Source organism: Solea solea, chromosome 19 (assembly GCF_958295425.1).
Source record: "Solea solea chromosome 19, fSolSol10.1, whole genome shotgun sequence".
NCBI lineage: Eukaryota > Metazoa > Chordata > Actinopteri > Pleuronectiformes > Soleidae > Solea > Solea solea.
In genome coordinates this window covers 4443808-4457949 of record NC_081152.1, presented here as the reverse complement: position 1 = coordinate 4457949, position 14142 = coordinate 4443808, and the positions used below count along the sequence as shown (strand labels likewise).

Here is a 14142-nt window from a genome sequence, read left to right as displayed (position 1 = left end):
TCTCCTCTTCCCTTTTTCTTCTCTTGTCCATTTCTTTGTTAATTCTCCTTTTTTTCTACCTGCTCTGTGCCAGCACTCCCAGGTGAGACATCAGCCACAATTGATCCCACTTCCCCGCGATAACAATTATTCCTGCAGTAATCAGCCCCGGCCCAAATCAACCTGCTGAATGCCATTGGCACCGCTGCTCAGCCGATCAATAACCTTATCAGAAAATCTGTTTGGGATGGGGGGGGAATCAATCCGGCCCAAAAATGCCATTCACAGAGCGTGGGTTCGGAAAAGCAATCAGAAGAGAAACGTTTAATACACAAACGAGGCATGAAAACACACACTCCAATCGGGCAGATTAAGATGAACTTGAAACACAGAGTCACAAATATCTTCAGTCTACGCTTTTATTTAAGAATATAACTTAAACTTTTGTGTTTCTCCCTCAGCACCAAGGAGGACGGGTTCAGTGTGTCCATCCAGCCGGCCGTAGGAGAGCTGTTGATGCCCAGTACCATGACAGAACAGGACTTCTGCAAGGAGCAAGGTGAGTTCAGAGGTCATCGTCGTCATCATTCAGTTCAAGTTAGAAAATGGTAGCAAGACGAGTCTTTGTTGTCTCGATGTTGGTACCATTTTGTCCTTTTTCTGCTCTCTCGTCAACTTTCTGTTGGAAATGATGTCTCTGTGATACTGAAATATCAATCAGTCACTATATTTGCCTTGTCGATGGATCTGTTTAGTGTCAGTAATGAAGCAATATGTCATTCAGAGTGATGATGTGTATGAGAGATGGGTTTTCAGCAACAGTAAATGAGCTTTATTGCACAGAGAAATGTATATTTTAGGATAATACTCAACAAAAACTCAACAGTTAGCTTCCAAACTGAGCAGAGCCATCACGTCAGTGTGATCAGTAACACCTGTGCTTTTCTGGGTATAACATGTCAAAATGGTGGCAGTGCAAAAGGCCCATACTTTTTAACCCTTAGTGAACCTGGTTAATTGCAGTGGGAATAATTCACAACTCCTTATATGGACGTCCTGGGGGTGTGTGTTTATAGCTCACACATTCAGGCGTATTTTTTGTCTTCTGATGTGTTGTTGAGTCAAACTTATGATTAATTTTATATCAAATTTTTAGTAGTGATATCAAGTAGCAATAATTGTGCAGAAGTCACAAAATAGAGCATTTTTCTTTTTTTTTCTTTCATAAAAACGAGACACGTGAACTTTAAAGTGTGACATATTTCCAAATTTCACAAATTCAATCCGATTTTAAAAATTTTGAGTACTTTTGCTCAGGTGTGTTTATATATATGTATATGTATGTATGTATATATATATATATATATGTATATGTATGTATGTATGTATATATATATATATATATATATATATATATATATATATATATATATATATGTGTGTGTATATGTATATATATATATATATATTATATTTTTCATCAGGTTGCACATTCTTATAGTCTCTGTATAAATTGTACGTTTAAACGTAGTAATGGAAAAAAAGCAGCCAAAATTGTTCCCCATTAAAACTACACAATATCACCAGAACAGTTATTTAAAGGCGAACGAACCGATGCAGATGTAATCATCTAAGCTATAATTCCTAGACTTAAAATATTAGACGATTAATATTATTATCGTCCGTCTGAGGAAATAAACTAAAATCCTAACCTGCCTCTTACAAACATTTCCTCACCCGAAATCATTAAAGATAAAAAAATGTTCGCCTCTTATAAAGCACTTAATGCCGTTTGCTACACAAACGCACAAAGCGCACACACACACACACTTGTAGAGCGTCGCAGTGAGCGCGCTCGCCTCCGAGCCATCAGCGAGCCCTTAAGTGCCTTCTAAATGCTGCTGCCGCCTTAATTAATCTTCACCCGCCGCGGTGCTGAATACATCCTGCACTCAGACAAAAAAAAGCCCCGACTGAACAGAGAAGAGCAAGTTTCCTTGCATTTAATACTGATTGAGTGAGGTTCATTCATTCTTTCATTAAGTGGGTTTCCACCATATTTGCTTTTTACTTACTTTTTTATTTCTACCTAACTTGTGCATCTTTATCTCCATTCTTTTGTGCAAATCCTCACTCATTACTGAGAGCACATGGACTGGCCTTTTGCCTTCACTCTCTTTTAATCTTTCTTTATTGATGGATGCGCCATTTTGTTGCTTCTCCTATTTTAGCAGTCACCCGGGCTGTTTCATCTTGTTGTTCCATCAGCATCAAACAAGAAACCAGACTTAAATAGGCATTTTAATTGACTGTAATGCTACTTACTTTTACCAAAAATCACAATCAAATATTTGTTTTTTGTTTTTTTGGTTTAACGTGGACAATAACATTGAATTTGAGTCGCTTCTATTTATGTGGCTCTGTTTGTGACCGCTGAATGTTTTGCGTCCCCTCAGGTAAGCTCCTGGGTATGAATGAGATCTCGAAAACCATCACCATGGCAACAGCAAACACCTCCAGCCAGGCCATCAGCAAGCAGGTCCTGTCTGTGGCCAATTTAGGGGTGGTTTCATCGAGCCAGAGCAACTTCCACAGGTGAGATGTTTTTTTTAAATTCTGATGGGGAAAGAATGCATGTTAGTTATACTTTAAAAACCATAATAGTCTGTTTTATAGCTCATATAGATGTCAGCAAAACAACAGCTTTCAAAGGACAGTTGCTAAAATGCATAATGTGAAGGTATTTCTTGTTACAGAGTATACTTTTCTTTCCTTGTATCAAACGAACACAATAACGGAGTGTTTCACACTAAATGACAGGTGCACAAGGTACGCCCACACGCCAGTACCAAAACAGCAGAGATGAATTTGGAACCAGAATTAATATTTTGCGAGTAGTCCTCCTGTCAGCTTTAAATGTGTTTAAACTTAAATTTAGATTTTTATTGTTATTAATCAACGAGTGAGCTGTCAGAATGTCCACGTTACATTACATGTTGGTCTTAATAAAATTAAATAAAACCAAATGCAGCTTTGTCAGTGCTTATGCAACTTGAAATATGTTTTTAATTCTTAAAATATCAAGGTGAAGAAGAAACGGTGCCACAGTTACACCTTTTTGTCCAGTGGAGAGCACAGTTCCTATGTTTTTTTTGTTTAATATACGGTAAAGCAGACACCAACTTCAAGATATGCTGATGGAAATGTGAAAACGTGACTTTGACTATAGAAATAAATGTGTTGTTATTGTAAAAGAAATTTGGACCAACACATTCTTCATATATGGCTTAAAAATCCATGTTTTTGTATCATAGGCCACGATAACACAAAACACTCGTCAGTTTGTGATAAATTGTGAATTTAACGTCCTCGTATAAATAACCGTCCCCTCCCTAACGCTACGAAGTCAGTAGAGCTCTGCTTAATTTTATTCTGTCTTGCATAAATCGTGTAGTGTGACAAATTATATTAGCATTGGGTCTTAGGCTACTGTACAGCGTCTTTGTAGCCGAGCCAATTATGTCTTTGAAAAATGCATTATATAAAAGCTACATAGGAAGGGGATTTTCTCATTGTGGATATTTTATCTCACTTTGAATGCAGACGGGAGTTGGAAATGATGCTGAAGATCAATCAGCGCACATAAAAACAACACAAAACTGTATTTTTCTAATTGCCAAAGCACAAAATGTAGCCGTGTGTGCTGCAGCGAGAATGATTTCCCCACCTTTGTATCAGGATGGAGAGCAAATGTGTGAGTCACACACACTTTTACATGTAGACTTTGTTTTCTCACTTAAACCTGTAATTAGTTAAATGTTGCCGGTCGGCGTGCCAGGCGTAATTGTGTGTATTTTTGTTGTTGTTGTTGTTGTTTTTTTAATGTGGAGTTAAGTCAAACGTCTGTGGCTGTGAGTCGGTGAGAGTGCCTGTGTTCGCTGTGCTCACCCTCGTGCACACATGCCAGGGGAATGCCCCGAGAAGCCTGCCTGTGTAATTGGTGTACACAGAGTGTGCTAATGAGCTTCCTCCTCTGTCACGCACACCCGAACACCTGATAGATAATTACACCTCCCTCTCTCCCTCTGTTTCCTGCTCTGTCCCTCTTTCACTTCATCTCTGCACCCCCATCTGTCTCTCCCTCCACGCCACTGTCTCTCTTTCACTTCCTCTTTGTCTTTCACTCCATCCTCCTGCGACACGATCAGTCCCTCCCCCCCTGTTTGTCCCCCCCTTTCTCTCTCTCTCTTTCTCTCTTCTCTCTCTACATGTCTTAGGTGATAATTTCTTTATAGATTTAGGCTGGGATAGAGGATGTCAGGAGACTGGGACAGTGAGGAAGTCAGAGAGGTGGAAATAAAAAAAACAAGAAGGAGACAATAGCAGCAAGGGCACAGGGAGCTGAAGGAGTGAGTGGAGATCAATGTGAGCCAGTGAGAGAGGCTGGCATCCAATAAGCCCATACTTCATTCAGAATAACCAATAACTCAAATGACTGCAGGCTATCAATCTTTCTCCTGCTTCTGTGTTGACTGAAGAGGACAACAGTCTCCCAATGTTACCCCGCAGTCTTCTAGTAATAAAGACACTCTCCTCCATATTGTCCGGCGGTGTCCGTCCTATTTATTGGAAATGATTGAGTTCCTCGCTGACAAATATCCTCAGTCTTTGTCTCCTCAGATTTGAAGCGGGCAGGTTTGACAGTATTTCAGAAGTAGAAAGCAGCTCCAGCGAGCGTTCCAGGTTCATTTGATCGTGATGTTTTTTCGCGGGTTGCTCTAAATTCAGTACGTGCACAGCGTTTTGTTTTGATGCCAGCGCATTTGATTTAATGCGATGAAACTGTTGTTTTGTTTTAAGTATTCGACATGAGGTAGGATGGTCATTTTACACGTGGAAAATATCCTTTTAAATATACAATACAATGCAGTTTTTATTTATTAACTTAAATACTAGTCAAGATAAGATTAGATTTTCATCCACAATTTCTTTTGACATAATTCAAGTGTGGGATTAGCCATATTTTGCATTTCTTTATTAGTTTATACATCATTTTTATTTAAAGTACATTTGAGAAACGGATCCTAAATGTTGTTCAATGACGTTTGTGTTTATAAACTATTATATTTCAAGGAAAACAACATAATTGTCAGGGAAGAAAATCGGCATATCAGTCGACTTCTTATATTTCCATTTTTGTGACTATTCCATGTGCAGTTAGGTTTATTTACACCACGTCTTCTCTTCATGACATAGTGTCCAGTTTCACATAGTGACAGTTTCCTAGAGTTAAATGAGAAATGTTCAGATTTTGCCCAGTCGCTCACTTGAATAGAATCAACAACTTAGTAATAATGATAATAAATATAACGCAGACAAAACATCAAAGTGGCTACACTTGAAAATCTTCACCCATAGATTGCTCTGGCTGCTCTGTAAGTGACTCAAACTCGATTTACAGTCGTTTTTCTGCCCGTTCTTATTCCACCAATCCACCGCCGGATCAATCGTTCTAATCATTTCAGCACCTGTAATAATTCCAGTCTGCGTTTTAGTTTTTTTTTACGCCGAGTAACACACGGCACGACACGTGTGCAGAGCGGAGCGATCGATCTGATCGGATACACCCACTGAGAGCTTTACGGTGGAGGTCGCTCGTCATTAAATGTGACTTGAGAGGTGACCTCCGTCCGGTGACCCCGGCTTCTGCCCTCACACCGGTTGGAGTTTCACGGGGAAATAATGGATTTTTATTTCAATATGAGGAGGAAAAATGATATAGTTCATGACACGTGTTAACGTGTGTGTGCTTTAGACTGACCCTGTGTGCTTTGTGTGGTAAACTACACACAGACGCACACACACACACACACACTCCCTGCATCCCTGCACTCCCGTTGTTTATCAGCAGGGTGCAGCACTGCTTTTCCCCACACAGTTGTGGAGGGTGAGTGGAGGAGGGAGGGAGGGAGGAGAGGGGGGGGGAAACACAGAAACACAGAAATTGATTGCTGGAAAGGAGGATGGCAATAAATCAAGCAGGAAAGCAAATGTAGACAACGCTGTTCTTGTTTATGTCTAAACAGGCGGAATAGAATAAATGTGCTCTATTTTTCAGTCCGTTTGAAAGCAAATTTGATCGAATTCTGCATGCATTGCCAATCCGTCTGGTTAGAGCCTAATTTTCAAAAAAAAAAAAAAAAAAGGAAAGAAAGATCCCCTTGAATTATAAGCTGTGCTCTCTCTCGACTTTACACTTCCATGTAATTCAATTATGCTTCTCTAAACACTGTGAATTTTCGGTGAAGTAGAATATTCTCGTCTCCGTTTAAAACGGAACGGAGCGTCATTTATAACCTAAGACTAATTAAACGTCTGGTCTCTCTGTTTTTATAGATGGCTTAGCCGACACTGGTGGGACATGATCTATCATCTGATGATACAGAATACACCTAAAAACATCCTGTAATGTGGGTTATTCCCACCCGGAGAACAATGAAGATGTGGCGTGTGCAGGGGTTAGCCGCGCAGTGTTTGTCTCAGTTACAGCTGAGACCCTTGACTTAAATTCTCCTCTCCTCTTCCCAAACCTGTCCCTTTTCTTCTGGAGCCTCTGCATATCCTCTCGTACCTTTCATGTCCGTCTGGCCTTCTGAGTGCAGTGCAGCGCTGCGCTGGTGTGTCCGTATGGCCGAGCTGTGGAGATGTGTGAAGGGTTCCTGCCTCTAATTGGGGCTAATAGGTTTGGCCATCTGCCTGGTCTGAGTCTGGCCGCTTGTGTTTGGCTCTCCTCTGGCCTCGCTGACCAGTCGGCTGAAGGACACTCTTCCACTTGCCCACCTGGCCCCGTACCAGGATGGAACAATAGCCTCCTCCACACTGTTGGATTTTTTAATTTATTGAAAACACGATGCGTGTTTAAAGGGCTTTTTTATATAAGAAATGTAGTTTCAATTTTCATTTTAGCAAAACTGTGTTTATGTTTGGGGTTGGTGTTTTGTCTGTTGCGCCACCTGCTGCCACGCACTCCAACACCAGGGTTGCCAGGACACTTTAATCTGCAGCTCGCTGCCAAATCTAAAATGCCTCACTGCTCGTCTCAAAAACGTCTCGAGCAGAGGAGAAGAGAGAAGGAGGGTCTGCAGTAGAGATGTGTGCAGATATAGACGGATAATGTGCATCCTTTTCCAAGCCAAGCTTAGATAACACGTCGATGTTGGATATTTTACAACCCATTATTGTTATCTTTTCATCGTCTGCTTTAAAATCCCACTTTTTGACAGCTTTAATGTCAAAGTATTCACAGTCATTCGATGTGATGAGGCAATTATTTATATTTACTTTGTTTCCTATGCAGGCAAAACCTGCTGAGGTTTGTTGCCCTCGTTCTAAAATGCCTTTTTGGGAATGTTTGACCAAACAGGAAGTCGGCCGTGTTGGATTTCCTGTGTTTTTCTATTTACGAATACATGTTCAAGAAGATGAAGAAGAAGAAGTCAGATTCTCACAAAACCTGACGCACAAATTTGAAATCACAAATAAAAGTGCTGTCGCTTGATACATTGGCTCTGTAGCGCCCCCTCTCGTCCATTTCGGGCTCCCGTTACAACGCGGTTGATCCAGGATTCATGGAATTTGGCACAGGTATTAAGCTGACTGTTGTTGAGTCACGTCGGGGTTGTGAGTGTCCTTTCCTCGCTGCGTGCAGCTTAAATTCTCTATTTCTCTATCTCTATTGCCTATTGCTGACGTGCAAAACTGTATTGAACGGGTCTGATGTTATAAAACAGACGCTGGGACAGTTATGTATGTGGATGTGCGTGAAATACTGTCGGAAACTTTGTTAACCACGCTCTGCAGTGACTATTTTAAGGTTAAAGGTGGTTACTGGGCCGGTTTGAAATAAATCACCTTGAATTATTTATTCCAGAGAATGAAACATGTGCACAGTAAAGATACGGGGGGGGGGGGGGGTGATCGTGTAGTTGCCGTGGGTTAAGTCCAGCCAAAAACCTTGGTGTCTTCTCCGCGTGAGGGCGAACGCAAAGGTGAAGCCCACTCTGTGTTTGCAGTGGCAGGGCGGAGGGGGAGGCAGATGGCACACACACACTGAGGAGAATCACAGATAATTGGAGAGTGATGCTTAGCCGCAGCCCTGCCGATCGATGCCAATCCGCCCGCTCTAAGTCCAGGGGTTATGCTTTGCTTTTTCTTTCCATACACTGCAATTAATCCAGTGTTTAGCCCCCAGTATGTGACGAGTGCGGGGGAATACCAATGACCCATTTAAGGCCTGCATTTCCCTTAATCTTTCCCCCTGTTGTCCTTAAAAATGCACTGATGCCGCGTTAGAGACGTGGAGACGAGGTCCGTCCGCTCACCGGCAGCGGAGTGAAAATATTCAAAGGGAACACACTCGGAAAAACCAAACGCCGCTGTTTCTCTCACCGGCTCTTATTCCATCACATGAACAAAGGCTCACAGCGGCGTCTCCTGAGACAGAATGAAAGCAGCCTTAGGGTAGTGTTAACTGGCTGACTAAATGATAGATTTATATCCTAAATCCATTAGCAAAGCCACAGGGACCACGTAGACACCTTAAGCTGCTGACAGCGGGGGCACGAGGGAAGCGGACAAGAGACCTGCGTGTTTGTGATTGTTTGTTGAATAGTGCATGTAAACAGGGACAGGAAATTAGGATTTTTAAAGGGTGGAATGAAGCACAAACGTCCTGGATTTCCACCGTTCGTCATTACAGCCCTTGAATATTTAACGGAAGTGAGAGCAGAACAAAGAGTTGGTGCGTTTTTTTGTTTTTTTTTTGAAAGAAAAATGAATCGGCTTTGTGAATGGCTTGTGTTTCCTGCTGAAGTGGCTAATATTTTAATTAAGCCTGAGGAGGACTCTCTCTCTCTCTCTCTCTCTCCCTCCCTCCCTCCCTCTCCTCCCTGATAAACTCCCTCCCCTCTGTTGATGGTAATTTAGCAGCTCCCCAGAGACACACACAGACACACACAGACACACACTGGGTTTGTGAGCCAGCACAGGTTCATTGTGTATGCACCCAACTTGTGTGTGCTAATTGGTGGACGTGCTAGTCACTCCCGCCGCGCGGCACAGGGTTTCGGGAGGAGGGCGCTCTTGTGCCGGTGTCTGTCCACAGGCCGCCCTCTGGGGCCTCTTCACCAGCTTTAGCCAGGCCTAAGTGGGGCTCTTTGTGGGCTGTTTGTCAGGCCTAAGCAGGCGACCACGGGGGGTCTTTGTTGCGGGGATGTAGTGCTAAATGGAGGCAGATGGCTCGGAGTTAGCCACGTGAGGCTCCGAGATGCAGAGGGCCAGAGGGGAGAGGGAGAGGGAGAGGGCGGGGGCCCAGCTCGGCTCTGTCACCCTCACACAGGGTCACGGTGGGTCACAGCCCCGGTCTGCCTCTTGTTAGCACCCTCAATGGGGACCATGTGTGTCCAGATTTGCCCACCAGTCTGCAGGGACGGTTTCCAAGGAGACGGCGAATTCTCCGGTGGCCCAGAGGGAGCTGGTGGGACGGTGGGACGGGGGCGTCCCCTCCCTGATCCTGGTCCCAAGGCTCCCACACACTCATAGACAGCGACAGTCCATAAAAACAGGCTGAGGTTTGATTGACTGGCACGAGGGGCGTGTCTCACCCCTAATGGCTCTTTAGTCAGCTGGAATAATAGAGTGTCTGTTGTGTCGCTCTCTGTATTTCCTGTCGCATCATCTTCCCTCTTTGTCTCCCTCACTAATTTGGGGTAATTACGAGGTGTGAGAATTTTCTAATGTGAGGATTTATGGGCTGAGGTGAGAGATGTGAGTTAAGAGCAGCAGGTCATGGCCGGCCCAATGCATTTATCTGTGGGGTTTTTTATATATATAATCTGCTTGATGTTTGTTATGCAATAGCTGTTCAATAATGTGGAAGTCAGTGGCTGTATTTCATGTGAAAAAGTGATTATTTAGTTGTAGAATCATACAATCTGTATGATGTCATTATCTGTGTAAAGAGAACGTAAACAATATAATTAATATGTAATAGAAATAAGGACGGTTAATGTACATATTAGACATAATGTCATTTGCTTTTATTTTTAAATATCATCACATACCTGTCACCAGCACTCGCCTTCATACTGTCCACTAATTGAGTGGTAGAGTGGTATTTAAATAAACGTTTGATGCCCCAAATACAGTGGGTGTGAATTAGGGCGACAACTAACGATTATTTTCATTATCGATTATTTTAGCGATTATCGTTTGGTCTATAAAATGTCAGAAAATGTCGATAAGTATTTGTCAATCCTGGAAATTATGATATTCTTGAATGTTTTATTTTTGTCCACAAACCAAAAGGATTCAGTTTTAATGATTTCATTGTTATATGGAGCAAAGAAACCAGAACATCCTCACATGTAAGAAGCTGAAACAGTCAGAAATCTTTTTTTTTTTAGCTCTATTATCGATTAATCTGTCGATTATTTTCTTGATTATTCACTTCGCCGCTTGGTCCATAAAATGTTGATCAGTGTTTCTCAAACCTCAAAATGAGGATGTTCTCAAATGTCTTGTTTTGTCCACGAAACAACAATTATTTACTTTTAATGGGTTTTTTATATATACATACATATATATAGAGAGAGAGCACAAATAAACTAGAAAATATTCCTATTTTAGAAGCTAATAAAATCTGAAATACTAGACGATTAATTTAGCTTAAATAATAAAATCCATATTGACACAAGACATTTCGGGCAAATATTTGTCTTATATTGTTTCTTTATAAATTATACTACAATAAAAAAGGATTTTCTTAAATCTTAACAAAACTATTTCCGTGATAGAATCAGTCGCTCAGTTTTAGGCCACACCTCACACGACAAGTCAAGTCAACTGGGCGTAAAATACAAGATTCACTGAAATAAATGTATATAAAAGAGATTAAATAGAAAACACAGAAGGGCAGTGAAGTGTTAAATAAATAAATCTGACCCATGTGATGTTGCTCACCTGCAGGTTTGCCGGGCGGACGGTCAGCAGTGGAGATCTGGTCCTGGTGTCGCTGGAGGTGAAGGAGTCTTGCTCTGCTCTGCTCACCATCAACACAGAAAAGAGCGTCATGGCGTCCATGTTGCTCCGAGACCTGAAACAAGCGCTGGCCCAGGCGTAGAGTGCCAGCACAGAATATGTGAGAAGGAGAACGCCGTTGGCCACACTGCACACAGATCCACAGGCCAGATTTCAGCCCACGTTTAATGTCTTCACAAATGGAGATCCTTCTCTGAGACGCTTCAAGCCTCAGCTTCTCACTTTGTGTTGACGTTATTTGCCAAGAAGAAGCAGTGCCATTTCAATCCCAGTGACACTCTTGTCAGAAATGTGCAAAGCTTTAGAGTCTTTAGTCGCGCCAAACTAGTCTCTGTGCCTGATTTACTTTACAATTTCAACCTTTAAACTTCCCCAGAATCATATTTTGTGAAAGTGCCTTCTACGTGAAAATAATGTTAGAATACAAAAAACATATACATTAGACTATAATCAGGTCTTTTTTTTTTTATCTGTGTTACTGTTGCTGAATAATAAAAAAGTGAAATTAATAATCGTCTGCTTAAATCTACGCCTGCTTAAATCTACAATATTTGAATCACATTAAACGGCCTTTTCTATTGCAAACTGAGGTTTGTAGGACACTGAAGTTACACAGTAACACTTGTTTATTAACGGATACAAAGCGGCAGTTGAGGAACAACTCCTGCGTGCCGTGGGTTGGTCAAGACCCTGGTCAAGATGGGGCCGGACTAGACGGCCATTGGCCCAAAAGTGGGGGAAAAACAACAACAACTGTTCTGTAGTGGGTGGACAATATGACCTTAAAATTATATCATGATGATATTTCACTGAATTTCAAAGTAAAAGTGCTTGTTTTGACATGGAACTGTGTATTGTCCCACAATAATACCATTTTTATAATCAAATCAACTCAATAATAATGTGCACAACTGTTAAAACACCCAACAACCTCAAATGGTTCACTGTTCAAAAGGAAGAGGAGGTCACGTTTTCATTATAACAAGACATTAATTGGGGGGGCCACATGTGGCCCACGGGCCACCAGTTTGACACCTCTGCTGTATATTATTCCTCCACTATACATTTCATTGTTGCTTTCAAACCAAATGGGAGCAGTGTCAGCGGCTCATGGTCCAGATTAGTTCCTGTGTGGTTAAATGAGGGTTTTCATAGTGTGCAACAAATCCAAAGTAAACATAATAAAATAATATACAGTACAAGTAAAACATGTTCTACAAATCAATTTCCCCCATTTGAAGAGAAGCAAATAAACTGCTCATGTCTGAATAAACCACAAATAATATACATACTGTATGTGGACACTTTCATTTCATGGCTTATTTGACCAGAGCAGAGGTTTATTATTATTATTCTCACTGACAGAAATGCACACGTTTTTATTCATGACTCTTATGTTTGAGTCACACTGGAATTTCAGTAAACACAACACAAAATCCATTTTCAAATGCACTCTTGACCATGTGGAAATTTTTTTTTTATTTTTCATGTGACATCATCATTATTATTATTCTTAGCTTATTAACTTAATATAATATAGTGTTAATGCAATTTGAACTAAGATTTATTTTTGTGTCCTCAAGTATATTGACTTTTTTTAATATGGCAACATGCACATACGGAAGAGTATTAGTGCCACATGTAAAAAAAAAAAAAAAAAAAAAAAACGCATGAATTCTGACATTAAAGTAAGAAGAAAAAAGTCAGAATTCTGAGAAAAAATATGAGAATGAAGTTAAAGAGTTCTTTTTAAAAAAAATTATTTTTACATGTGGCACTAATACTCTTCCGTACACATTTTTTGTTTTTTTCATTTAGATGATTTAAAAAAAAAAAAAAGTCTTTGAGCATCCTGGAAACATGATGATATGTTTGCACGTGTAGCTCTTATCCGCTTTTACACTTATATATGCCACTCATATACTGCAGCCCATGCCATGAATGTTTTAGAAGGAGACTCTGGTGTCGTAATGTTTGTTAAACTGTGGCAGCAGAAGCACTGTTGGCTGTGAGTAGAACAAAGCGATGGTCGCGTTAATGCACAGTAAAGACGACGCCGGCTGCGTAAATCCATTTAATGTGAACACTCAGTGGCGAGTGTACGAGAGTGAGTGATGAAAGAGTGAAGATGCTTTTAGCGAACTCAAGCCCGGCCACTGCCTAACGACACTTGGACTGAGTTGCCGGTCGTTGATTGAAGCTGTGCGGATGTACGTGCTGTGGTGGAGCACTGAGGAGGCCGGTGGAGGAGGCAGCGGTGGTGGTGGTGGTGGAGTAGTGTGCTCCTGCGTCTGGCTGTCTTCTCTGGCTCATAAATAGCGTCTCTCTGAGGGCTGTGGTGAACACCTGTTAGCTCATCTGTCACAGGAGCTCCACTCGCATCCATCACCTCTCCCTCTGTACTCATTCCCTCAGCCAGCTGTTCCCATTACACACACACACACACACCAGCACTGTCAGCTCTGGCACACACACACACACACACACACGCGCTCAGCAAACGTCCAGGCATGTTTACACATTTTACTCTTAAAGTTACTTCACAAAACAAATCAAAAATCCTCTGTGCTGTGAAACTATGCCGCCGCGGGAACGACGACAACACAGTCGCCAACATTTATGACTTAAACTAAAATGGCGTCTGCGTCATACACACGGAATCTGGACTCTTCAGAGACGAGACGACAGCTTCATTCAGACCGTATTAACATCACGGGGGGGGGGTAAAAAAAGAAAAGAAAAAAAAAAGGGTGAAATGATTCCTGGTGTGATTTAAGACAATTACAGTATTATGGTCTGTAAAAGACACAGACGTTCACGGAGAAGAGCTTAAAGGGCCGGGGAGTCAAAAATCATACTCCTGCTTAAATCAGCTTTTCTGACTCCACCCCACTCTACCTGCCAAGACACACCTCCTCATCAAGCCAACACGACTCACCTGTGATCACAGCTGCTCCTCATCTCCTGCAATCAGCCCTCCCTATATACTCCAGCTCCTCAGCGTTTATGTCCTGCCTGCCTCTGCCTGAACCCTTGCCTCAGCCTTCTGTCCCTGTCTCAGTCTCA

General features: G+C 41.7%; 1 protein-coding gene across 2 annotated transcripts in view; it reads left to right on the top strand.

Moving 5' to 3' along the window:
* ap3b1a (adaptor related protein complex 3 subunit beta 1a) overlaps positions 1 to 12363 on the top strand; it is a 63103-nt gene extending 50740 nt beyond the window's left edge. For both annotated transcript variants that reach the window (XM_058617628.1, XM_058617627.1), the window contains exons 25-27: positions 441 to 538; positions 2436 to 2574; positions 11005 to 12363. In XM_058617628.1, the coding sequence (XP_058473611.1) occupies positions 441 to 538; positions 2436 to 2574; positions 11005 to 11158 (391 nt within the window). In that variant the 3' untranslated portion in view covers positions 11159 to 12363. The remainder of the gene's footprint in view (positions 1 to 440; positions 539 to 2435; positions 2575 to 11004) is intronic.
* The last annotated feature ends 1779 nt before the right edge of the window (positions 12364 to 14142 follow it).